The sequence below is a fragment of the Phoca vitulina genome, unplaced genomic scaffold, assembly GCF_004348235.1.
Source record: "Phoca vitulina isolate PV1807 unplaced genomic scaffold, GSC_HSeal_1.0 scaffold3, whole genome shotgun sequence".
NCBI lineage: Eukaryota > Metazoa > Chordata > Mammalia > Carnivora > Phocidae > Phoca > Phoca vitulina.
The window spans coordinates 8,783,240-8,809,553 of NW_022589706.1; the positions used below are offsets into that span (position 1 = coordinate 8,783,240).

General features: G+C 48.6%; 1 protein-coding gene across 3 annotated transcripts in view; it reads right to left on the reverse strand.

Annotated features, from left to right (window-relative positions):
- Positions 1-1,951: 1,951 nt before the first annotated feature.
- Positions 1,952-26,314, reverse strand: part of FAM184B (family with sequence similarity 184 member B) — a 163,541-nt gene continuing 139,178 nt past the window's right edge. For 2 of the 3 annotated variants that reach the window (XM_032400064.1, XM_032400063.1), the window contains 9 exons: positions 25,477-25,689; positions 16,962-17,115; positions 13,924-14,087; positions 10,990-11,162; positions 10,013-10,159; positions 7,965-8,082; positions 6,244-6,348; positions 5,015-5,214; positions 1,952-3,505 (listed from right to left, as the gene is read on the reverse strand). In XM_032400064.1, the coding sequence (XP_032255955.1) occupies positions 3,412-3,505; positions 5,015-5,214; positions 6,244-6,348; positions 7,965-8,082; positions 10,013-10,159; positions 10,990-11,162; positions 13,924-14,087; positions 16,962-17,115; positions 25,477-25,689 (1,368 nt within the window). In that variant the 3' untranslated portion in view covers positions 1,952-3,411. The remainder of the gene's footprint in view (positions 3,506-5,014; positions 5,215-6,243; positions 6,349-7,964; positions 8,083-10,012; positions 10,160-10,989; positions 11,163-13,923; positions 14,088-16,961; positions 17,116-25,476; positions 25,690-26,314) is intronic. The other variant, XM_032400065.1, reaches the window with a different exon arrangement.

Here is a 26,314-nt window from a genome sequence, read left to right on the forward strand (position 1 = left end):
CAGGGTTCCCAGAGATCTCCAGTTAATGTCTTGTAATTTTAAGTGTGTCTTGGGATACAGCTCCTGGAGGACCTGACTGACGTGGATGTTAGTGGACGTGGTCTGAGAGAGCCGGCAGTAGGATGGGGCTTGGGGACTGGCTCATGTACTGTCCGACTGGCAAAAAAGACCCGTGGTGGTACAGTTACCAGTGGCCCAGGTGCTGAAGATTCCACCAGTGGTGCCTCAGGGAAACCTCCCAGTGGAAGGAAACATTGCCAGCGCAAGGATCAAACACTGGAAGGTAAGAGGGAACACTGTATACAAGAACAGTGGAGTTAGCTGGTTATCCCCTCACCATCTTGACTCCCCCCTGGAGGAATAATGACAAACTACCGGTATTTAACAAATAGTCAACAGCCACCCTGAGTGCCTGGGGCATCTTTGATGATCTCCTGCTGGGGCACAACAGACAGTTGAGCTAGGAGGAGATAATAGATCAAAAATAATATGGCAGGGCGGGCGCTTGGGTGGCTCAGTCAGTTAAGAGGCTGACTCTTGATTTTGGCTCAGGTCATGATTTCAGGGTCGTGAGATTGAGCCCCACGTCAGGGTCCACACTCAGTGGGAACTCAGTGGGGAGTCTGCTGGAGATTGTCTCTCCCCCTCCCCCTCCTCCCTGTCTTTCTCCCTCTGCTCACATGTGCGCACTGTCTCTCAAATATTCAAAATAATAACAACAGTAATAATAATGCACCCCCAAGGTGATGGTGGAGATTAGTGCTACTGTAAGAAATCTAAAGGATGCAGGGAGAGTGGTCCCTAACAAAGCTCCATTTAATTTCCCAACCTTACCCTTGCAGAATCCAGATGGATCCTGGAGAATGAGTATAGAGACCAAGTAACCTCAAGTGCAACTACTGTGTTGGATGTTACATGATGCTAGAGCAGCTGATAAGGGCTGAAGTACAAGATAGCAGCCATTTCTTGGGCGAGTTCATTCTTTCCCACCCTAATTAAGAAACACTTTACAGCACAGCAATCTTCCTTTCCAGTTTCGCTCCAGCAATGTTAGCCCTTTCTCCTGTCATAATAGGGCCTACCGAAATTTATCACCAAATCTTGCTGTTTCTTCCCCCTGACTCAATCCTGAATCAGCTCATTTCTCTTCATCTCCACTGTTCTCCCCAGGCCATCACCGTCACATCTGGACCACTTGCTCTTGAGAGATTGATGGAATCAGATTATGTACACAAAAACCGGAAGAATGTTTTATCTCTCAAATGAGTTTCTTTGTCAGTATTACCTAGGGTATGGTAGGGTATGGAGAGGTAGGATTTTAGTCACAGCTAGTGAAGGTGTAAACTTGATAGAAACTTTCTAGATAATCTCGTTATGTCAGAAAGCTTAAGCATGTATCCTTTGACGCTTTACTTCACTCCACTCAACGAATATGTCCTAAAGAAATAAATGGTAGAAGCATGCACAGATTTAGTTAAGAAAGATGTAATCATTGCAGGGTAGAATCTTGAAATTTAACCATCTTTCACTCACCTGCACCAAGAAAGAAATCAAACAGATGTAAAGTCTCAATAAAATTCTGTCCCTGCAGCTGGTGTCCTGCTGAGTTAAAGGACAGTCGTACAAAGTGCAGCTACTTTGCTAGTCATCAGGAGTTGCAGTGTTAGAAAAAGGTTTCAGTAAACAGAACTATCCATACATAATTTTTAAAACACAAAATGCAGGCATAATCCTACAATGCTCACCTTAAGCAGGAAACAAGATAACTAAAAAAAAAATGTGATACTGGGGCCCCTGGGTGGCTCAGTCGCTTAAGCATCTCCCTTCAGCTCAGGTCATGAACCTTGGTCCTGGGATCGAACCCCGACTTGGGCTCCTTGCTCAGCGGGGAGCCTGCTTCTCCCTCTCTCCCTGCCCCACCCCCCCACTTGTGCTCTCTCACGCTCTCTTCCTCTCTCAAATAAATAAAAATCTTTTTTTTAAAAGTGTGATACTGAAAATAAAATGGCATGTTACATTGGTAACGTATTGTCATTTAAGAAATTATTATAGGGCCATGTGTTTTGATTAGATAGTGATTTTACCTTTGAATTGTGAGTTGTAATTGCATTTCTCTCAAAATGATGTATAGAAGCAGCTACTTTTTATTTGAAGATGATCTAATTGAAGTTAATGTGAACTTCTATTTCCAAGCTCCGTCTTCATCTAATTTCACCATTCGTTGGGAAAATAATACAAGTCACAGCCATTTTTTATTGCCCAGTTGTTTAAAGTTTTATTCAAAGAGCAGGGTTTGACAGTGCACAGAATAAACAACTGTTTATGGCCACCTGTGGGGCCAGCACTGAAGGACTGAGAACATATTGTGCCCAAATTGTATTGAGTCTTGTCAAATCACACTGCTCTGTCAGAAGGTCAGACGATTCAGTGTGGGCTGACAGGTCAGCACCGTGAATGGCCAGTCCCGATTCCCTTTAATGTACTGAGCATCCATGTAGTGGGGAAGCAGTGCACCATGAGGCAAAGGGCCCAAGCCCAAAGACTACAGGTTCAGTAGATCTTTGACTTCATAGAATACTCTAGAAACCTTGACAAGTGACCAAATTGAAACTACAATCATTGAAACTGAGATGTATGATGGGGCGAGGCTCAGTTATTCACAGAAAAATACTGGCAGTGGTTAATTCCAATTCATGATTGGTATCATTAATCATAATATTTTGCTTAATTCTTGCAAAGCCCCCTTTGAGGTAGGTGTTATCCCCTCTATAGTCTGCTTCATGTTCTGGAGCTATGAAGTCAAAGCATTCAATCCAAGTATGCCAAGGTTTCCTAGAGTCCACTCCTACTTTTGCCTCGTTTTTTTAATTGGCTTTCATGAGTATTTTGAACTTTGTTTTACTCTTCTTCCTACTGAGGTTGAATGTGCAATTTGGAATTACGTCATTTACATAGAAATACTTTTCAAGTGGAGATGACTAGCATTCTAAGGAAAAATGAACCACTTTTAGAGGAGACCATGGAAATCACAAAGCCTGGTATTCCATAAAGTGGAATGAAATCTTCTGGATACTAGAAATACAATGTGAAGGTTATCAGCAACATTAATAACATTTTCCTATGGGTACCTTTTGATAACACTTTTTTGTTACTGTTTTTTGTTTGTTTGTTTGTTTTTTAACCTTAATGGCAAGAATTTTTTTTAAGCACTGGTGTCACAATGAAATAGTATGAAATGTTAAGGCCAAAATTTGTTTTGGCTATTATATATAAATCATATCACAAGCAAGTGTGGTTGGTTGGTTGTTTAGTTCATTTGGTTGGTTGGTTGTTTAGTTCATTCCTTCAATCAGTTGCTTTAAAAGAAATGTTTTTCAAATGTCCTCTTTGTGATGGATCCCAAGAATCAGTTTAGAAAGAAAAATACTTGGTAAACCATTCCTGGTGGGCAGAGCCCTGTTTCTGTTGGACTTCTTTGGGTTGGGCTGTTTCACCATCTTGTGTCCTAAAAACAAGCCAAGAGACAAAAAGGATTCTTAGAAGGTTTTGAAAATTATTCAGCAAACCACTTAATGACCTGCTATCTTTCAGGGAAAGAAAGCTGCTTCTGGTACTCTTGGAAAGACAGTACAATGTAACTGGCCAACATTCATAGCTGGAAACAAGTTGTGAAAGATGCGGATGGGGAGAGAACATCTGATTCCCATTTTGAAAACAAGGTCTCCAATTTTACTTAAAACCTAATGAGGCATATCATGTAATTTTATTTCAGGCACAAATAAAAAATAAACCTCATAAAAAAGTTAAGGAATGAAATAGTTAATCATCACAGCCTTACAATGTTTGGCTTCTTTAAAAGCTATCTAATGTGTTCTAGCATCTCAGTAAGATGGTGGAATTAGCCTAATAAATTGAAAAGAGGAAACAGTAAGCAAGAAAGTACGACGTATACCTGCCTGAATGAACGGTTTCTATCTGATTAGTGAAGCTTCATGTAAACTGGGAACCTAGCTTCACACACAGGTGTGCGCTACTGAGGTGAAGCTAGAGTCAGGAGCTGGCTCTGGCAGTTAGGGCTGGGCTCACGGCTCCAGGCCTCCGGTTCCACAGCTGTGAAACAATGGCTGGACTCATTTGGTGACTGCCAGGGGCTCTGTCCAGCTCAACATTCATAAAGGACTGTGCCTCCCCATTTGTCTCAATAGCCACGGGGATGCGGGCCTTTGGAAAAGGAACATTTTTAGAAGGAGCCCTTTCTGAAATGCAAAATTCAAAGCCCACAATATGAAATATTGCCTCTGAATGGAAGACTGGATAGGAGGGAGAACTAATAAAGGGAAAACTCATGATCCCGAAAGAGAAACATGTTGCAAGGGTTTCTGGGAAAGTAAGATGGTATCTGAGATACCATGCATGAGCTCCCAAACCCACAGATTAAGAGTCTTACAACCTCAAGATGATACAATAAATCTTGAGAAATAACCTTAATAATAATAGTGGAAATCTACTGAACGCTTCTGTACCAGGTCCTGTGCTAAGCATGTCTCACGGATTCAGTCCTTTAGTCCCACGTCAGTCTGATGAGGGAGATGCTATACTATCTTTGTTTTAGAGGTGAGGAAATGGAGACCCAGAGAGGTAAGTAATCTGCCTAAGGCCACCTAGCTAAGAACAAGAAGGACCAGAATTTGAATCCAGACCTCAGGGCCAGATGATGAGAGTCCGTCTTCTGTGTTAACACACATAGACATGGCCAGCTGAGTGTCCCTTATCTAATCATCCATGGAAAAAGGCTTTCTGGAATTTGGTACCAAGAATAGTACCGCTTCTGAAGAGTGACATACTTCCTTCCTCTTACACAACCTTCCTGTTTGGCTGGATTGTAATTTGTCCAAGGCAGGGTTTTGCTATTCTTTATATCTGCCCAAATGCCGGGAGTCTTAAGTGGTGCCAGAGAGGAATCCAAATTCCCCTCCTATCGGTGGAAACTGGAAATCAGAGCTCCCCCCCCTACCTCGTGGCAGTTTTCACATCTAGAGACTGGGTGGGTTTGTAAGGCTGGTCACAGCTGGGGCTTGGGTCCAAGCTGGGTGATTTAGTTATTGGAGGGGCGTTGATCCTGGAGCTCAGATCACCACTCAGAAAGTTCTTGGCGTAGGAGGCGAGGTTTGGCACACTGACCACTCGGCTGGGCACTTCCTCCATCTTCTTTTTCTGTTTGTATTAAAAGGAAGGCCTGTTAGTGCCACCCCAAAGAGACATCACTGTGAAAGTAAAAAGGCCCACCCAGCCAAAACCATAAGGGAGAGGAGGCAATAATTTTATTTATATACTTAGATGTTATTTTTTAAAGCATTTTTTTCTCCAGTCTACTTTATGTTTTAAGAAACACAAAGGTTTACAATTTCTTATCAAAAACTTCTGGGAAGGGGCGCCTGGGTGGCTCAGTTAAGCGCCTGCCTTCGGCTCAGGTCATGATCCCAGGGTCCTGGGATCGAGCCCTGCATCAGGCTCCCTGCTCCGCGGGAAGCCTGCTTCTCCCTCTCCCACTCCCCCTGCTTGTGTTCCCTCTCTTGCTGTGTCTCTCTCCGTCAAATAAAATCTTAACAACAACTTCTGGGGATAGATGTATGTTTTTGTAATTCAAAAAAATTTTTTTAGACTTTAGAAGGCCATCTAAACCCCCCGGTAGGGGCTTGGGCCCATTGTCTTCAAATGTGTTAATATTTCTGGAGTGAAACTTAGATCTTGTTGCACTGAGGGGCATATATAAAAATTATAAATGAGCTCACATCAGTTCAGGTTAGGTTTACTGCCCTTTGAACTATTAAAAAAATATTTTTTAGCACTTTTAGGATTTTGTGATAGCAGATGAGAGACTTGGATGTGAATATTTTCATTATAACAAATTCCAAAAATATATGCAGGGATAAAAAGTTAAGCGGGAGATTCCTGCTCTTTACTCTCCTTCCTATCCCAGATATAACCATTATTAATAGTGACATGTTTATTTATAGGAAGTTTGGAGAATACAAAAACCCATAAAAATTATAAGTACACATTATCTGCCTAGCCAGATATAAATACTGTTTGTTACTAATTTGGACTATTTCCTGTGAGTCTTATTTTCAGTGAATATCCCTCTGAATGTATGCCAGCCCACTGACAAATAAGCTGCAGTTACCTTTAGGAAAATGAAACCAGCAGGATTGCGTAATGCTTGAAACCAGGAAACCAATTTACCTTCATGGAAGGGGTCAAATATCCTGGGTGAGGATTGAAAGAGAAGGACCGATTCCTGTGGGACATGGCACTGGGGAAGGCTGCATAGTGAAATCTTCTCTCCTCCTGGAAAAACAACACAACTGAATCTACATGAGCCTAACCGTACAGCATCGGGTTTGACCTGAAGGAAAAAGGCCGTGTGAGGGCAGATGACAGTGAAGGAAAGCCCAGGGGAGGGAGGGGAGGTCAGTGGGGATCAGGCTGCTGTCCACTGAAGCTTTGAGGAAGCACCTTTACTCCTGTGGCCTTTGAGTCCCCAGCTTCTCTTGTATAGGAAAGGGCAAGCTTATTTGAAACACTTTATACATATATATATATCCAGGTACTCTTAGCATCTGAAAAGAGTCTACTGCAGAAAGTAAGACAAAGAAAGAAAACCCCAGGTACAATCACTACGTGGCCAACCTTGTTTATGTGTGTCCACTTTTCTCTTTCCTGCTGTATTATTTTTAAAGCAAATCCCAGTCATTGTATAATTTCATCTGTAAAAACATCAATATGTATCTCTAAGAGATAAGGACTCTTTAAAAAAAAAACAAAACAAAACCTAACCACAATACTTTTGTCACATTTAGCAAACAAGCTATTCCTTAGTATCTAATTTTCAGTTAGTGGTGAAGTTTTCCTGATGGTCTCATCAGTGTACTGACATGAAACAGTGGCTCTGGCAGGGGTGGGAATGGGAGTGAGATCTGAGAGGGCTATATTTGTGTGAGGCCACCATAAGACTGTGGATCTTACTTGGAGAAGATGGGAGGCCACGGGAGGTGCTGAACAGAGCCGTGCTGTCATCTGACATATTTTCCTAGATTGCTCTGGTTCATGTGAGGTCAGCATGTGGGCAAGGTTCCAGTGAGTGGGGAGACCAGTGGTTCTCTACGGTGTGTGTGAGGGGCTTGGACTAAAGTGGTAGAGGCAAGATGGGGCGGGTGGGGGGAGGCGGCTGGACTTCCGATGGGGCTAACTAGCCCTTCCACCCTGGGCTACACGGACAAGAGTGAGTCGAGACCCACTGTCTCCAGGGCTGAAGGTAAGGCAGGGGAAGGAGTCCCCGCCAGGTCAGCTGGGGTGATGCAGACAGCTTTCAACCAGACCAGAGAGCACAGAGAGGCAGGTTAGTGCCCAAAGCAATGGATGAAGGATCCAGGGATGTGAGGTGGGTGGACTGTGTGAATGGGCAGGAGTAGATGGAGGGAGGGAGCTTCCAAAGAAATGGCCTCAGGCTTTGGTGGCTGTTGGATACAGAACCAGAGGGAGGAAACTTTTCTAAGGAGTCCAGGGGATGGCTTGCTAACTGCAAAGCAGGTAGTCATTTTTGCAAAAGGAAGATCAATAAACAATAATTGGCTCGATTGATTTACTAAAAATCAAACAGAAGGCAAGCCATTCTAGATTTTCCCAATTCGTAGGTTAAAAAAAATAAACCAGTCAACGTCAGGTAGACGCTGTGGGACTTGAGTGCTTTTTTTTGCCTCTATTTTCCTGTATTTATTTTTTTAGTGAGTATGTTTTTTGTTTTTTGTTTTTGGTAATAGACAAAAGGAATCAAGGATCTTCTGGAGGTGGTTTTAGGATTATCAGGATTAAAATTGTGGGTACCCAGAGCAGGGCCAGGTGCAAAGTGAATGGCCCTCCGGAAGGAACTCTGCAGGGCCCCCTGGTGGCCCTGACAGCCTCACCATGAGCTGCTTGATGATCTCCTCTCTCTCCTTCAGGCGGGTCTGCAGACGGCCTATGAGCTGAACGTCCTCTGGTCTGGACGCCCCCTTCCCTGGCTTCTCTGCAGAATCTGTCAGTCTGTTTGGAACAAGCATGCAGTTAGTCTCCTTACTGTCATTACCCAACAATAAACAGGTGGACATGGTGGGGATGCTGCCATGAGCGTAGCCTGGACAGCTAATCTCTCTATTCACGAAAGGGGAAACCGAGGCCCTGGGAGCTTGCCCGGGGCCACCCACTGAGTTGGCTGCAGAGCTCCAGGTGGAGCCCAGGACCCCAACTCCCAGTCTGACCTTTGCCACTTCCCCCGAAGCTGCGGGGCCTGTGTATGATACGAACGCTGCCCTCAGTGAAGCGTCAAGAACCAGGGATGTCACTGGACAAAGGCCTCCGCCGAATAATACTCCCCCCTCAAGCTCAGCGTTGTCGCCGCCACCACTAGGCTAATGCCGACGTGGCTCTGGCGCCATCTGCTGGCCGAGATGGAGCGCGGCATGCGCCGGTCTCAGGCAGAGCAGCGGGGCAGCTGGTACCCCCAGCCCTTTCAACATGAAGCTGGAGAGAAAGAACTCTCCTCATGGTGGGGGGAGGGTTACGGCTGCACGTGACCTATGAACTGTAGCTGATAAGAGGCCAGGACTTTGGGGTGAGGTGACTTGGGATCTGATCCCTACTCTGCCTTTTTCTAGCTATGTGACCTTGGCCATAGCCTTTCCCTGTGACCTTCAGTTCCCTCTTCTTTAAAATGGGCATGAAACCAGGTGGTTGTGAGGATTCAATGAGATAATGGGAGCCTGGCATATGGTAAGTGCCCATTAGATGGTAGCCCATAAAACCTTCCACTCTGGATTTTGGATGATTTGCTTTGTATTGGAGACAGTGGAGAACACTTTTTAAAGAGCGAAAGCTAAGGGTCAGACAGGTGACATTTAGATTCAGTGCTGCTTGACCTTGGGCAAATGACTTCACCTGTCGCCTTCCAACTGGTCTCCCTGCTGCTAACCCTGACCACCCCCCACAAGTCTCTTCTCGCAGCAGCCAGAGTGACCCCGTTAAAAGATAAATCAGACCATGTCACTCCTGCTCAAAGCCTTGCAGTGGCTTCCCAGTGTACTCTGAACACATCCAAACTCCTTCCTGTTTAGTGCAGGGTCTCCTTCATCCCTCCCAGCTACCCCACCACCCTCAATTCCTACCACTCACCCTCTCACTTAGTCCTGGCTGTTCAGTCATGTGAAGCAGGCCCCAGGGCCATCGCACTTGCCGTCGTCTCTGCTGGGAATGCTCTTCCTCTAGATGGCTCTCTCACTCCCCCACCTGCTCGTGCTTAAGTGTCACCTCCTTAGAGAGGCCTTCCTGGCCCACCCTTGCCACTCCCTAGACATAGATCCTGTTTTTCTTCTACCTTTCGCTACCTGATATGAAGTCAAATATTTATTTGCTTCTTTCTTGTCTAAATCCCCATGTAGAATTTGTGAGCTCTATGAGAGCATAGTCATTGTTTAGTTCCCGGCTCTAACTCCAGAGCCTAAAACAGGGCAGGGCACACAATAGGCTCTTAATGAACATCTGTTGACTGAATCAATGAAGGTATGTGAACGTGCACAAGGCCCCTCGGTTCCTTTATCTTTCCGGAGGAGTAACAGTTTCCACCCTGAAGGACTGCTGGGAAGATAAATGAGATGAGGCATGTGAGAAGGGGGCAAATGTTCATGAAAAAAGTGGCCTTGATCCTTCTGATTTCTTCCCAATGTGAGGGTCAAACCAAGCCCACAAGGCAGTGCTCATTCCTCACAGATTCCCAGTGCCCTACACAAAGAGAACGTAGGCTCCCAAAGGGAGGGGTGACCAACTCTCCCCATGTGCCCAGGACTGAGGTGCTTCTTGGAACTCGGGACTTGCAGTTTCAAAACTGGGAGAGTCCCAGGCACACTGGGATGAGCTGGTTACCCTAATAAAATGTACGTCGACTAGCCCCTCCCAACCTGGGGCCCCAGGCCTCACTTACTCAGTTTCCAGGGCAGCCAGCCGGGCCTGGAGCCGGGCCTGAGCACTGCTGAAATCTGCCACCATGGCCTGCATCTCCTTCCGGTGTTCCTGGCGTAGCTTCTCCACCTCCCGGGCCCGCTGGGCTTGCTGATCCTCCTCCAGCAGCCTGCGGGTGGATGGACGCTCAGCTGGGCTTCCCTGGGCTCTGAGGACTGAAGCTCGTGGGCACTGGGGATTCTCAACCCTCCACTGGGTTGGGGAGACAGTCTGGGGGAGTGGTTATATGAATGTGGGGTCAGGACACTGGGAAGAAGACCTAGGCTCTCTAGTTGTGGGGTCCAGGATATACCCTGCTTGTGGGACCCCTTCTCAGCACCTCCTACCCCAGCACTCCATTTGTAGGTATAAACTTTCCAGCAAGGGGGTGAAAGAGCTGTGAATTCAGGACTGATAAGGAGCTATCGAGCTTGGGTTCGGTAATAACAGTAACCCCCACGGCTTACCAAGGGCTTCCTCCGGGCCAGGGCCGGTGCAAAATCTTGCTTACATTTCACTGCATTCCACGACAGCCCTGAGAGTTGGTGGTCTTACCTCCACTTGCAGCCCAGGGCACCGTCCTGGGGAAGTTAGCTGACTCTCAGGAGCTCACACAGCTAGTTAAAGAGCACCCAGCACTGTTTGAACTATCCCATCGCCCTGTCTCCCTACCGCTGGTTTTGAAGATGCTTTCGGTATGGTTAGGTCTGATTCCACAAATTCCTTGATTTGTAGGGAAAAAGGGTTCCGTCTTCTAGTCCAGGGCGAATCCTCTGCAGTGTCGAGCCTAGAATACTTTTCAGGGGCCTGGAGTAACATCAGTGAAGTGCTAGCATTAGGGAGTCCTTCCTTTGGGGAGATGGGAGGAGCCTGGGGGGAGGTGCTTAGGTCTCAGAGGCTCTCCAAGGAGCAGTGGAGGAAGCGAGGGAGGGCGGGGAGCTCCGCGGCCTGGAGACCCACCTGCGCTGGTCGCGGAGCTGCAGCGCCTCCTGCTGGTGCTGTTCCACCTCGGCCCGCAGCCGCTGCACCGCGTCCTTGAGCTGCGAGTTCTCCTCCCAGAGGCCGCACGCCTCGCTCGGACCCGGCTCCGCGGCGCCCTCCGGGGAGCCGGCCTGGCCCGGGCCGCCCCCGTCCTGGGGAGAAAGGACCCGGGAGAGGTGTTTTCAGGGGGCGCCAAGGCGGACGAGGCGCAGAGGGCCCCAGACGTGCCGCGCAAAGCCGGGGACCGTGCGCGGCCCAGCCTCCTGCTCCGGATTCAGCCAGACTCCAGGTTTTCCCGCATCTGGCCCCTCACGAAGTTCAATAAGGTCGGTGAGCCAAGAACTTGGCTTAAATCAAAACCAGCCAGGGGCGCCTGGGTGGCTCAGTTGGTTCAGCGGCTGCCTTCGACTCAGGTCATCGAGCCCCGCATTGGGCTCTCTGCTCGGTGGGGAGCCTGCTTCTCCCTCTCTCTCTGCCTGCCTCTCTGCCTACTTGTGCTCTCTATCTCTCTGTCAAATAAATAAATAAAATCTTAAAAAATAAAAAATAAAAAAAAACAGCCAAACACCCCGCCCGTTTTTCAGACTTCCTTGCCTTCTCTCTACCCAGAGCGCCCGCCCCACCTAAACAGCACTGCTTCGGGGAAGAAGCGATCAGCTTTCTCCTCTCTGCCACCACCGAATCCGAATCCCGGCTGTGGCGAGATTACCCGGCAGGGCGCTCCTTTGTTCAATGCTGCTTTCCTCCACTAGCCCAGGAGCGGTCCCGGGAAGGCACCATCTCCCCTCCAGTTTTCCAGTCCTCTGGCTCCTGGCGCCGTGGCTGACATCCAGTAGGTGCTAAATAAATGCTTGCTAAATGCAGTGACGCTTGAACGCCAGGGGTTCAGACAGAAATTCGAAGATCTATGTCCAAATTAAATGGGGTCAGAGTTAACCCCTGCTTAGTGAATGCTTCGGTTTTCAAGGCCGCTCAAACATGCCTGAAGGCGTCTGCATTTGCTCATTGCACACGAGGACTGAGCAGCTTGGCACAGAGAGCATCTGTGGCCCACGCCTTACACCTCCTGCTTCCTGCCCTGGGGCTTGCGTGTGCCTGAGACACCCGTGGGCACATGGGCGCGGGGCACTCCGATATGTAGAGCGGGGAAGAGCTTGGTTAAGGTCCTGTGGGGCCACCCTTGACTAATGGGAGAGCCTGATGAATAAAGCATCCCCCTCTGGACAGGGGGACAGAGAAGACAATTATTTCACAGGGCTCCTCAGAAGATCCCAGCAGGTGGGACACCACTTCCCTGCAGTGGGGGCCATGTAAGGATGCACCCCTGTAGGGGGTACCCTTCCCTTCTCTCTTTCGGTCCTGCTGCCTGGGGCTGCTCCTCCTTGCTAATACTCCCACATTTCTTCTTTGTGTGGGTTTTCCTCTGAGGCCTTGCTGTTTCTCCCAGAGGGTTCAGGGCTTCCCTCCAATGAGGTGAAGGGGAGGGCAGGCACCTGGTGGCCGGCCAGGTATCATCTCATCCACCCAGAGATCCCGGGGTTCTATCCACGGCACTCAGGGAGCTTGTCATCGCAGATGTCACAATCCCCCATTTCCCCTGCCCCCTTCCATACGTATGGGTGGCTCCCACCAATCTAGAACACTTAATGGAAAACATTCTGTCTTCCCTCTGCTACACTTTACTGACTGGGCTGAGCTCCCTGTGATTCATCATTTAATATTCCTCATTAAACACAAATCGTCTTCAGGTGCTCAGTACTGGCAAAATCTCAAGTGAACGATCCCCGTGTCCCCGGGATCTTCAGCAGGGCTGGGACACCAACTAATCATCAGCATCCATAGACTTTGTGCCAAGTGCGGAGAGTGGGGGTGGAGATGAAATAAGGCAGACCGGCCTGGTTCTCAAAAGACTCCTGGTCCGGTTGAGAACATCCATGAAGAACATCCGTGACATGACGGCTGCCTAACTGGACCATGAAGTAGACACTAGGGCCAGCTGAACTATGATAGGAAATGCTCTGGGAGCTCAGGGACTGGTGGGATCGCAGGTGTGGAAGGGAGCCCCCTAGAGCTCGCATCAGCAGCACATATACTCAAATTGGAGGGGAAACTCCTGGCCCCGAGGGTGAGCTGGGCACCGAGGAGGGAGGAAGGCATCCCAAGCAGGGAGCGGACACATGCAAAGGCCCAGGGGCAGGAGGCAGGGCCCACGTTTAGAGCAGAGGGGGATACGGCTGAAGATACAAAGTGCGGCCCATGGGTGAAGGCTTTTCATTGCCCGGCATCTGGAGGTCGTTCTGATAGCAGGAGGGAGTCACTGAAGCCTTTATACAGATGCATACCTGACACAGAATGGTACACGGTGGGCTCCGGCGGCGAGGGGAGGGGGGGGTCTGGGCTGTTAGGAGGTCACTGTGCTGCCGGCCAGGTGGGAATATGGACGTACAAGGAAGGGGCTGAGGGGCCAAGTCTGACTAGGAAGTTCAAAGAGAGTTGGTGTTGAACCTTGGTGACAAAAAGGCAGCTCCCATTGATGGGAACAGGGAGGTCAAGGCAGGGAGTCTGTCTGGGGAGGCATTCTGAGGCATTCTCTGCAGATTTGAAGGAGTAACCCTGACTGGCTGATTCTAGGGTCCACCTGGCAACGCCATTCTGAAATGCTATTGTATCTGAATTTAAAATGACATGCAGCACTTAAAACTTGGTTTTTTTGTTTTTGTTTTTGTTTTTGTTTTGCTTTTCAGAATGGGAGCCTGCAGGCCCATCAAGGATCTCCCAGGACTGTGGAAGAAGGGTCTTCCCCATTTCAGAAGGGAATGATGAGCACCCGGAGCCCCTTCTTTATGACTTTCTCCCTGCAGCCTTGACGCTGCTGCAAGAGGGGTGCGGTGTGGGCAGAATGGGGGCGCTGACCTCGGCAGCGACGGTGTGGTCCTCGCTGTCCCCTGGGCACTGGGCGATCGCCTGCCGCCTGCCCACACTGCCCAGAGTCCTCAGCTCCGCCTGCAGCGCTTCCAGGTCCTTCTGGTGCTCGGAGCAGGCAGCCCGCTGCTCCGAGAGCTCCTGCCTGAGGGACTCTGGAGAAGGAAGAGCTATGGGTTTTTAAAGAGAAAATCATTTTCAAGTGCTAGTAAATTTGATACTTTACTTTTCTGTTATGGACTTTTTGAGACTCTATTTTTGTTACCGCAAATTATTTTTGAAACATTGTTCCAATAATTCCATACGCCATGAGATGCGTAGAGGCCTTAGTACAGAGCAAGTGCTCAACATATACTTGTAAAGTAAACAAGTGATGTTTAGAGTGGAAATTGATGACATTGTAAAAGTGTATCCACTGCAAAGGATTTCCCATAAACTTACTAAGCTTCTCTGAAAGTTATAGTATATTAAACACAGCAAAGCTTAGTTATTCTGATGATATGTTGAAAAATTTACTTGGTTATCTTTCCTCCCCACTAGGATTTTAATATAGTGATTTCTATAGCCTATTTTCTTTAAAAAGTCCAAACCCAACTCAATATTTTGAAATCCTTTATCACAAAAATAACCCCTTCCTCTTCTGTCATACATTCCCTTCCCTCCCCTTCTCCCTCCCTCCCTCCATCCATCCACCCATCTACCCATCCATCCATCCATCCATCCACCCCACCTCTCTACACATCCACCTGCCCACCATCAGCCCATCCATCCATCCACACATCCACCTGCCCTTCTGTCCTTCTACCATTCCACCTATCCATCCAGCATGGCCGGGTCCCCACCCCAGTGGATCAGGTAATCTGATGGACACTCCCTGCGCCTCACACACTGACCTACCCTGCAGGTCAAGTGTGTCTCACACAGACAGTGAAATCGCAGTCACTGGGACCAGGAATGTCTACTTTAATCGCCCTGTCATGGTAGGTGCTCCCCCCGCCCCAATACCACCCACAAAGCCAACGACTTGCTATCATCATTACAGAGTTCCCAGAGCCCCTTCCTCCTGGGGCTGTGTTGAGAATCCCAGCATGTACCCAGGCTCTCTCCTGAATCTTTTGTCCAGGAGAGGACCAGGCTGCTGTGGGATCAGAGGGGCCGGGGAAGTGGCCGTAGGGACAGCTGCTGTTGGGTGCTGGAATCACCAGCGGTGTTCAACGTGATCTGCATCTTGCCCTGTATCTGAGACATATGGCACCGCCTGGGTTTTATCTTGTGTAATCCGTCTTCTTTAGATGATGCCAACTCTAGCATTTCCCACTTGGATGTTAACTGGGGAATCAGTGGGACTCTCTCTCTCTCCTGCCTGCTCCCCACATCACTTCCTCCAGAAACGGGCAGAGCTGACGTGCTGACGTGCTGACGTGCTGACGTGCTGTTGTACTGACGTGCTGACGTGCTGTTGTGCTGACGTGCTGACGTGCTGTTGTACTGACGTGCTGACGTGCTGTTGTGCTCACGTGCTGACGTACAGTCTGCAGGACATGCTATCTAATGAAAGCGCAACCAAGCGGCAGGTAGATCGTACGCACTTTACGGAGATAAAGAAAATACTCTTTCCCAAAATTCTCTTAAGGAAAACCCTGTCTGGGTTTGAAAAAAAATATTTAATAAGGCCAATTTGGTCTTTAATGCTAGACATGAAATGAGAGACATTTGTCTTGCTCTTAAGAGCGAGACGGAAGATGAAAATAAAGGAGAAAATGAGGGAAAAGATGATCTACAAAACCAGAAAGAGGCTGCTAGGGTCAGCCATGCAATGTGGGAATATGGTAATAATGATAACAGTGAACATCTGCGTAGCATTTGCTGCATACCAGGTGGATGCTCTTATTATTCCCATTTTACAGATGAGAAACTGAGGCACGGAGCAGTTAAGTAACTTGCCCAAAGTCAGGCAACTTGTGAGTGTTGGAGCTGGGCTTCAAGCCCAAACAGTTTGGCTCCGGAGATCTTTACTGCTTCTGGTAACTTCCAGAATGCTGTGTGACTGTTTTTGGATGTCTGAAGAGGAGGTGAGTTTCGGGCTGAGGATGATGTGGGGGCAGGCAAAGGAAGCAGAGGAAAGTGCAGGAGCCTGGAGGCCTAAGTCCCCCAGATTTTCAGAAATCTTCAGAATGGAAATGAGAGGTTGAGGCAATGCCATGAACATCTCACGAAGGCTCAGAGATCTGGCTTATACTGACTAATGATAATACAGATGCCTCCACCTTTGGAAAGTTCGCCTTACACCGCTTTGCTTTTAAAAAAGACCTACATTAGAACCTATTTTCCCGAATCTAGAGAAATCCGAAGACTTTCGTTTTTACATAAAAAGGCGAAAAGGGAAAACAGCATTCTTTGCGGGTTTTGCAGCCAGCCAGCGGTCTAGAAGCAGCGCGCACGCCGGGCCGCGAGAGTGGCGCCCCCAGCGCCTTCCCCGGGAATCACACCCAGCATCTCAGGGTGGAGCCCCAGAGCTCTGCGGGCGTCCGGGAGCGTCTGGGCTTGGTCTCCATCTACTGTGCGCATCCGTTCGCATCAGGAAAGCCTAAGAGAGGTGACTTTTGGCGTCTGGGAACGCTCCAGTGTTTCATTTAAATTAATGGTAATCGCTTCTTCGCTTTTCGCCATTTTGACTTAGGAAATGTGTCATACGAACGCCCTGCCTTCGGAGAGCTGAAAACCTGTCCTGCAGTCTACAGCCACCAGGCTCCTGTCATATGCTAGCCACTTTCCATTTAATAGCTCATCACATCCACACACCGCCCCTATGAGGCAGGGGCAATGGTGACTCCATTTTCTAGAAAAGGAAACCGAGACCGACAGTGACCCCCCACCCCACCCCAGGTCTCCCAGCTAGCGGGTGGCAGAGCCAGGATAGTCACCCCGGCCTGTGTGCCTCCAGACCCGGGGGCCCCATCTTGCCCCTGGTCTCCACGTGTGGACTCCGCCCGGTAGCCAGGCCCTCCCAGGGCCGGCCGGCTGTATACCTAACATCAGAGCCTGCTGAGCCTGCATCCTCTCGAGCTCCCCGTGGAGCTCCTGCTGGGCCTTTTCTTCCAAGGCCTGGAGCTCCAGCCGGTGTGCCTGGTGCTGGATCTGGAGGCTGTGGCTGGATTCCTTCCTCAAGCGCTCCTCTGTGGCCTGTGGGTGAAAGTGGGAGAAAGTGGGCACAGAGGAAGACCTGTCCCCTCTGCCAAGTTCCCCCTCTGCGCCAGGGCCCGCTTAGCACTCACCACTCCTCAGTGGAGGGCTTATTAGGCTACTGAGAATGACCTGTCTGAGATGACGGTGATGGCTTGGCCCCAGCAGCCATTTTGTACCATGTGAACCTAACCCCAATCCACAGCTGATTAGACCAGAGTGGACACCGGTTCCAAGCTGAGCCAGTCATTGGGAATTTGGTGTTAGGAGGCCAGGGAGAGAGAGAGAGCAGGAAAGAGACGGACAGACAGACAGACACTGACTGGTTGGCTCCAGTTTTAACACACTCAGGAGGAGTGAGGTGGTCATCTTATACCTGCCCCAGGACCAGAGAGGTGGAGAGAACTGTCTGTGAGGAGCAGAACAGGAATGACAGAAGGAGGGGTCCCTACAGCTTTTTCAGTCTCTGGTCTAGTCTGGCCCCCAGAACTGGCTGTGTCTTTGCCCTTAGGTTCATTTATTTTTCTTTTCTTACTTCATTTATGATTATTTCATTCATTCATTCATTCTTTTTTGCAACATCCATTTATTGAAGGTCTCTTATATGTCAAACACCCAAAGCGGGTTCTATGAGCAGCTGTGTAAACTTTAATAGAAATCTCTTCACTGCCTAAGCTAGCTCAAGTTGGTTTCTGGGGGTCGAAACAATAATGGTCCCCAAGATGTCCGTGTGGGAATCCCTGGGACCTGTGAATATGTTACTTTCCTTGGTAAAAGGAGTTTTGCGGGTGTAATTAAGTTAAGGATCCTGAAATGGGAGATTATCCCAAATTATCTGGGCGGTTCAATGTAGTCACAGAGGTCCTTATAAGAGGGAGGCAGGACAGCCAGTCGGAGGCGAGGTGCTGATGGAAGCACGGTGGAAGGGAGGAGGAGTAGGGAGGGTGCTGGGGAGAGGGAGAGGAAGAGAGAGGGCTATCTGAAGATGTTACATGCTACACTCTTGGCTTCGATGATGCAGGAAGGGGCCAGGAGCCAAGGAATGCAGGCAGCCTCTAGAAGCCAGAAAAGGCAAGAAAACAGATCCATCCCTTGAGCTTTTGGAAGGAACCCAGGCCTGCCAACACCTTGACTTTAGGACTTCTGCCTCCAGAACCGTCAGATAATAAATCTGTGATGTGTTCAGTCACCAAGTTTGTCATATTTTGTTAGAGTGCCAATAGGGAACTAATACAGTTTCTGGGCAGAGAGTTCCAGTTAAGACCGAGCCCATCTTGGGGCACCTGGGTGGTTTAATGGGTTAAGTGTCTGACTCTTGCTTTCTGCTCAGGTCATGATCTCAGGGTTGTGAGATCAAACCCTACGTCAGGCTCAGCACTCAGTGTGGAGGGTGCTTCTTAGGATTCTCTCTCTCTCCCTCTCTCTCTGGACCTTCCCCCACCCCCGCCCTGTGTGCATGCACACACTCTCTCTCAATAAAATAAAATAAATAAATAATAAAAATAAATAAAAAAGACACAGCCCATCTTTTAGATGATGAAATTGAGGCTGGGGGAGATGAACTAGTTTTCCCAAGGTCACACAGGAAAGATGAAGGAAGCATCATCTCCCTCCCTCTTTTTACCAGCCAGCTGCAGGGAAGTGAGCTGACTGAAGACAGGTAAAGGTGGGGGCAGGATTGCAACCCTGGGCAGCGGGGTCGTGGGCCCGAGCGCTCTCCACTCCCCATGCAGCCTCTGGGAACAATGAGAAATGGGTTTCACCAAAGGCAGGAGGCTCCAGTTGGGGAGCACTGAGCACCCCCCTGCCCCAAACCCCAGAGAGCTAACTGAACACAATGATGCTTTTAGATGCTTACTTGCACCTTTGACTCTGCTGCTCCCTAAAAACGGGAATCCGTTTTACTCCTCCCATGGGAAATTCAGTCAAACTGTGCTGGATTTATTTCATAAGACAGAAGAGTCTCCTCCTTTTCAGACTCTCCAATATTTCTTCCTCTTGTGCTTGCTGCAAGTCTCAGAGAACTCCAGGTGGTGACATTTTTATCCCAAGGGAAATGGGAATGAAGAGGTCCGAGCTAAGGTTTTACAGAAGATGGGGCCAAACTCTCTCAACCGGCCCCTCAGTCCCTGGGGACAGCACAAGATTCAGATCAGCACTGCCTGCTTTCTCACCCAGCAGCCCCTAGCAGTGAGGACTATGCAAAGTTGAGCACCCAGGGTTTACATCAAACCAGACATGCATCCCTGGTGAATGGCTCCAGTAAACCTATGGGAGGTTTACTCTGCTTGTGTTGTGGTTGTTTTAAAGCCTCCTAAAAGGCCCAGGTTCACCGTGTCTCTCTTCAAAGGTAATGACACCAGTAACAATGTAGGTGTGTGTGGGGGGGCTGGGAGGAGGATTCCCAACACCAACAAGCAATGCTTGGACACCAGCTGAGTGTCCTACAGCTCAGCTCAATCCTGACACCGCCTGGAGAGAGCATCCCACAGCGTGAGAGCTCAGTCCCACAAGACTGCCCTCCGTCTCAGATGCCAACTGCAAGACTAGGTCGGTACCTGTGCTTCTGACCAACTGGCTTTAAGTCAGAGGGTCCCATGACCCCTCAACTGATTTGTTAGAGTGGCTCACGGAACTCAGGAAACCCGTTTGCTTACTAGGTTATCGATTTGTGACAAAGGATATTAAAGGATATGAATCAACGGCCAGATGAAGAGATATGCAGGAAGAGGTCACAGGAGCTTTTGTCCCCATGGAATTGGGGCATGTCACCCTTGTGGTGTGTGGGTGTGGCTCTCTGAGGCCTCTGCTTAGGGGTTTCTAAGAGGCTTCATTACCTAGACATGATTAATTAAATCATTGGCCATTGGTGCCCTCCCCAGAGGTCAGGGATGGGACTGAAAGTTCCAACCCTCAAATCATAAGGTTGGTTCCCCTGGCAATCAGCCCCCTCATCCTCAGGTGGGGTCCCAAAGCCACCTCATTAACATAACAAAAGACACTTTGGCTGCTCTCATCACTTAGGAAATTCCAAGAGTTTTAGGAGCCCTGTGTCAGAAATGAGACTGAGACCAAATAATATTTCTTTTTAGAAATCACAGTATCGCACGCTCCATGCCCCATCCTGGGTAGTCTCCTTCCCCTGTGCTCCCCAACTGTCCCCTGTCTGAGTGGTCGCCTTTCCCCCTGGAGGTGTGGTCCAGAAAGACGACAGTGTGTTCATCATCCTGGTGTCTCCGGAGCTCAGCACCGTGGTAACTTGTGGTAGCCGCTCCATAAATGAGCGCGGGATCGACGTGTGAGCAGTAACAGCACATCTTCTAAAAATGGAGCTCTGCTATGGACTGGATGTTTACGTCCCCCCACCCCCCAAAGTCATATATTGAATCCCGATCCCCCATGGGCTGGTATCAGGAATGGGGCTTTTGGGGGGCGATGAGGTCAGGATGCTGGAGCCCTCAGGAATCAGTGCTCTTGTACAGGAGGTTCGCCAAAGCTCCCCTGCCCCTTCTTCCACGTGAGGTTATAGAGAGGTGGGTGTCTATGAGCTAGGGAGGGAGCTCTCAACAGACGCCAGACCAGCTGGTGCTTCGGTCTTGCACTCGCAGCCTCCAGAACGGTGGGGAATAAATTTCTATTGTTTCCAAGCTGCTCAGTCCGTGGTAATTCTGTTACAGCAGCCTGAATGGACAAAGACAAGCTCTTACTCAGCCACATAGGGCTCTAAGTACTTTACATGTATTATCTCTTTTGATGCTCTCAATAGTCCTATTAGCTATTATCTTATAAATGAGGAACCTGAGGCACAAAGAAGCTGAGTGATTGCCTGAGCCCACACCTTATAAGTGGCAGACCCAGGATTTGAACCCACGCATCCCACTCCTCCTCACTATCCTGTACGAGGATGACTATACATCTGCTATTTCTAATTAGAATTGGAACTTGATTCTTTGGTGTCACTTTGGAATCATCAGACTTGAGCTAGCAACAAGGATCCCGTGAATCTGTAGGGTCTCCAGGGACTGGAGCTAAGACCTGCAAGGTATCCGGGATGGGCAGAGCACTCTCCCCCTCTCCCGTGGCCAGAGCTCACATGCTTCTTCCTCCCACCCAGGGAAGCCCCTCGAACTCCACCCCCACAGGTGGGCCACGTCTCCCTGCTTCCTCTGCCTTGGGTCTGGGATCCAGGTCTGCAGCCCGGATGGGTAAAGCTCAGGAGAACACGAAGGCCAGCATTACCCACCACCTAGCAACCTGGGATCTCATCAACCTGAGCTGTTGTAAATTGCAAGCCAAATTGGAAAAAGATTTAGGAGAATAAAAGAAGAAAGAGAACTCATATTTTTGAATACCTACTAAACACCAAGTAATCCACATGCATTATTTCATTTCTTTTTCCTTTTTTTTTCTAAAGCTTATTGTATATGTTTATCAGGGCACTGCATGGATATAGTATAAAGGGCTAAATAGTATTAAAAGAGAGGAAAACAGCACCTTGGAGCCCCCCTTTTCCCTCTCTCTGCACTCTGTTCTCTGGAGGCAGACACTAACAAGGCTTCCAGTTGTTTCTTCTGGTATTTGCCACCACTAACAGGCTAGAATTCTGCTGTCTTGGTTATTTTCAAGATTAAGAATTATCTTCCCATCCGGGTAGATGAGGATTTTAGGTCTCATACACTCTCCCCCTTCCACTCCTCACATATCATTATATTACTTTTTTAATATAGTGAAATATATTCAACATTTTTGTTATTATGAGTACATATACTTCACTCCTGAGCAAAATAGACTATTATGATTAATGCCTATCCATACAACTTTTTGTTTTTCCTTGCATTAATAACTTGCTGCTGTTTTTTAAAGATTTGCTTAGCTTTCTTTGAATAGTTGGCTAAGTCTTCCTACAACATCTAAAAGCTTTGTAAAACATTTGTGTGTAAGTGTGTGTGTGTGAAACACTTTCAGTGCAACTTTCCACATGGCCAAATGGATCAGAGAATCCAACAGTTTTCTTTTCCCCTAGAGCTGCTCTTCTGAGACCTCAGTCCTCTTGTTCCAGCCTGGACTGAGCTGTTGTCTCGGCCAGTGGCATAGCTGGGCTCCTTCCTTTTCCTTCTCCTTCCCTGGATTCCTCTATCCTAGATCCCTTTTATTCCCGCATCCTTGGCTTGCTCCCTTGTTTGGGTGGGGCGCTCTTCAAGGAACTTCCTGAGGAAAAGCGCCTGGAAGACATACCAGTCTGGGTCCAACAGGAGACAGAAACCACACAGTAATTCAAGTAGGAGCTCAATATAAAAAGTTCCTGCGCTACGACAGGAGAGTAACTCTAGAGAACTCCAGGGTGTCCTGAGGCTGGGAGAGAGCACCCAAGACGAGGACAACCTGGAAGGGGGGAACCCTTCCCCAGTTTGGGGTCCAGACCTTGTCGGAGAAGGTATGGTGGTAGCTCACTGGTGGAGAAGCTCCCTGGGCTGCCCAGGCCAACGCCGGTCCACAGTCACTGCTCGAGCAGGAACAACCCTCCGCGGTACAGATGAGCCACAGGTGGGTGATGCTCAGAGGCAACGGGGGCGGCCACGCAGGTGTGAGGGCCAGAGCAGACGACCGTACTGGTCTCAGGAGGCTTGCAGGGAACAAATCTCTGGGCTGCAGGCAACGGTGGCCAATGGGCAGGATCCCAGGGAGAGTCAGGGTGAGCCGTGCCGGCCACAGGAAAACAGTCACTGGGCCTGGGCCAGGGTCGTGGGGGTTGTGGGGTCACCGTGATGTTACTGGGGCAGAGGAGCACCGGATGTCCTCACACAGCCATGTCACTGTTCACCTGCGCAACTGAAGCCGGAAACAAAGCAAAAACACAGCCGCCAGAACCCGGAAGAGAAGCAGCCTCTTTCCTCCTACAAGGTGCCTCCAGCGCCCTCTACTGACGAAGCTTAACATTGTGCTCCCTGCGAAGGAGCAGTGCTTCAGGAATCTGGGTCATTACGCCCGCCAGGCACGGAAGAGTGAATTGGGAGGTGAGAGGCAGTAAATTGAGAACAGAAGGCAAATTTCCTAATATTTCATATGCCGGTCGATATTTGTATTCAGTTCTTACACTGAGGAATAGTTGTAATGGAATTTCTCAGAATTACGCATTGGCTTCCAGTATCGTGTTGCTGCCCAAGAGATGTCCCATGACATTCTGATTCAAGTACTTTGTGTCTGGAATCACTTTTCCTCATTGGGAGCTTTTGGAATTTCTTTTGTTTCCTTGGTGTCCTGAAATTTCAAGCTGAGCTTTGGTAGGTGTCTTTCTCATGTAGTAAGGATTTAATTATTTCTTTGAAAATACCCTCCCCTCCATTATCTCTTTCTGGAACTCCCAATTGTTCAATATGAGCCTCCCAGGCGTGTCTCTACTCTTCTTGTTCCTTCTCTCCCACCACCCATTTCACTGTCTTTTTATTTTTGCTTTCTGGAAGGTTTCTTCATTTTTTACATTTCAACTCATTTCCTGATTTTTAGAAATCCTGTGATCATATTTTTTTATCTAAAGAGCTCTTCCTTACTCTAATTGCCCCTCCTTTACAAATAGCATGTTGTTCTTCTTTCATGGATGCAAACATCATCTTTTAATTCTGAGGAGATCAATCCTCATCGAAGCTTTTTTTCTTCTTTTTCTGCTGACTGCATTAGCCGTTTCTTCTGAGTCTGTTCTTTCTCCCTCAGTTATCTTGGATTCCAACTTCCATGTTAGAGGCTTCCATAAAAAGTTTAGTAATCTTTTGCTGCACTTTCATATTGAAGATGGAGCACTGAGGGCTACTTGGAAGGGGGTCTGTTGGGTGCCATGCTCCTCTGGAGGATGACCAGATGGCCAACCCTCAATTTTACTGGAAGCCCACAAATGTGAGAATCTACAGGCCTTTTCTCTAGGATGGTTTAATTTCCCCAGAGAAGGTTCTCCAGTCTTCTACGTAGGGGGTCTAAGTCTAGCTGCTTGCCTTCTGGAGCTGAGCAGGAGAATGCACTTCTGGGGACCAGATAGAGGTGACCGTGGTCCACCGAATAGCTCAGTATACAAATTTTCACCTGAACCTGTTCTCAGACCCAAGCCTCATCCCAGCCTCTGTGAATCATATTTCCAAATTCAGAGTCTCTCTGGCTCAGTTAACCCAGCAATTTCCTGCCAACATCTCTTGTCTTTAAATAAGGGACAGCTAATGGCTTGCCTGTGCTGGGTGAGCTGGGAATCTGAGGTTCTAGGTCAATCATATTCCTCATCTCACTCTTGCCTCCATGATAACTGTTACCTCTAATTCCTGAGCCTTTCTGAGCTCCGCCATGGAATCTGCTTGGTTCTTGTCCTTCTCTCTCTGCAGGCACTTTGGTTCGAGCTTCTCCACTCTGCAAGGCCACATACTATTTCCCCATTTCTGTCCTGTCCTCATGTAGCGTGGCTTAAGGGCACAGATGCCTCCTGCTTTATCTGAAATAGGAGTATGCTTCTGCTTTGTGTTTTCCTTATTGTTTCCTGGATGGTTTCCAATAGGAAAGGATTCAAAAGCCTTTATTCTGCCACCTTAAACCAGAAATCCATTTTTTCCATTTATTCATGGACATCTCAAAGAGGCAGGTATCAATATCCCCAGTGTACAGAAGGGGAAATTAAACTTGAGGCTGTAATTCAGTGAGACCATTTTCTAAGCAGCTATCCTGAACTAGGAGGAGATTCAGGGTCTGAACAAACGCAGATGGTTCTTGGCCCCAAGCAGGTTCACGTGGTAGATCTGATCATATAAGGAAGTCATTAGTTAGAGCGTGAAGACTACCATGACCAAGGAAGACAGTGTGTTGTCTGTGACAGTCGTAGTGGGAGCCCCAGCTCCTGAGAGAGGAGGAGTGAAGGCCTTCTGGGAATGTAGAAGGTAGGAGATGGATGAAACGTGCTCCTGCCGGATTACACATCGTTGTGCGCCTGACCACCTCATCTCAACTTTCCAAGCTGCGCTGTCTGTTTTCATCTCCCAGGTGAGTCTGACTTCCCAGCATGCATCATGCCTGACATTGCCCAACTCATAAAGAAGGTTGTTCTTATGTTATCAAGGTCACATGCAAATAGGGAGAAGCAGTACTAGAAGCCTAACAGACCTAAGCACGAATCCTTCCTTGGCCACTTATTAGATGTGTGACCCTGAGCAAGTTACTGAATCTCTCTGAGCCTTTTTCCTCATCTGGAAGAAGGGAATGTGATAATAATGACCCCGTAAGATTCCCGTGGGGATTAGAGATCCTGTACAAAAGGCACCCCGTCTAGCGCAACACAGGTGCTTGCATGGCAAGTGCTCAGTAAACAGTGGGCTTCATAATTCTCCCCCTTACCTTGAGTTCTTGATTTTTGGCCTTCTCAAGCGTGCGCAGGGCCCGCTGGTGGGAGGCCTCGAGCTGGGCTTTCACGGCCTGGTTCTGCTGAATGGTCTCCTGGAGCTCGTGCTGCAGCTTCTCCCTTTCGTGGTCGGAGAGTTGCTTGAGCTCCTGCAGGTCCTCCCTGTAGCTGTTGGCGCACTGCTCCAGAGCCTGCTGCATCTGTGAGACCTGCCCCCCATGGCGTCCTGCCCTCAGGCTGCGCCCTCTCCCCTCCCCCTTCCCTTCCTGGGGGGCTTGAAAACAAGTAAGTGCTCTGAACATCTCCTCAACCCAGCCAAGCCTCCTCTATCTGTGGGAACTCTGAGCGGGGAGGGCTGGAACCTTGAAAAACCTAGATGGCCGGTCTTCTGGGGTTTTCTCAGCTAGAGCCATGAATGCCAGGTGAGAGGGGCAGGTGGGTTGGGATGCAAGCCATCCAAGACACATTGAAGAGGGGACCACTAAGTCTTCCCTGACAACCCCATTGAGTATTACACCCACTCCCCATCACCAGACAGCCTCTCAATCCTTTTGACCTTGTTCTGTTTTGTTTTTTTTCCTGAAATCTGATCATCCTCTAATATACTATGTGCTTTACTTATTTCTCATGTCTAGTATTTCGGGTCTGTTCCCACTTCCTGTGCTATAATATAATGTAAGCACTGTAATGCAGGACTTTGCTTTGGTTTCTTCATTGATGTATCCCAAGAAGATTCCTGGCTCATAGGAGGTGCGCATGAGCCACAGGAGGTATTAAATAAATGAATGAATATATAGAACTAAGAATCCCACCTTGCCCTGACCTGGAATGCCC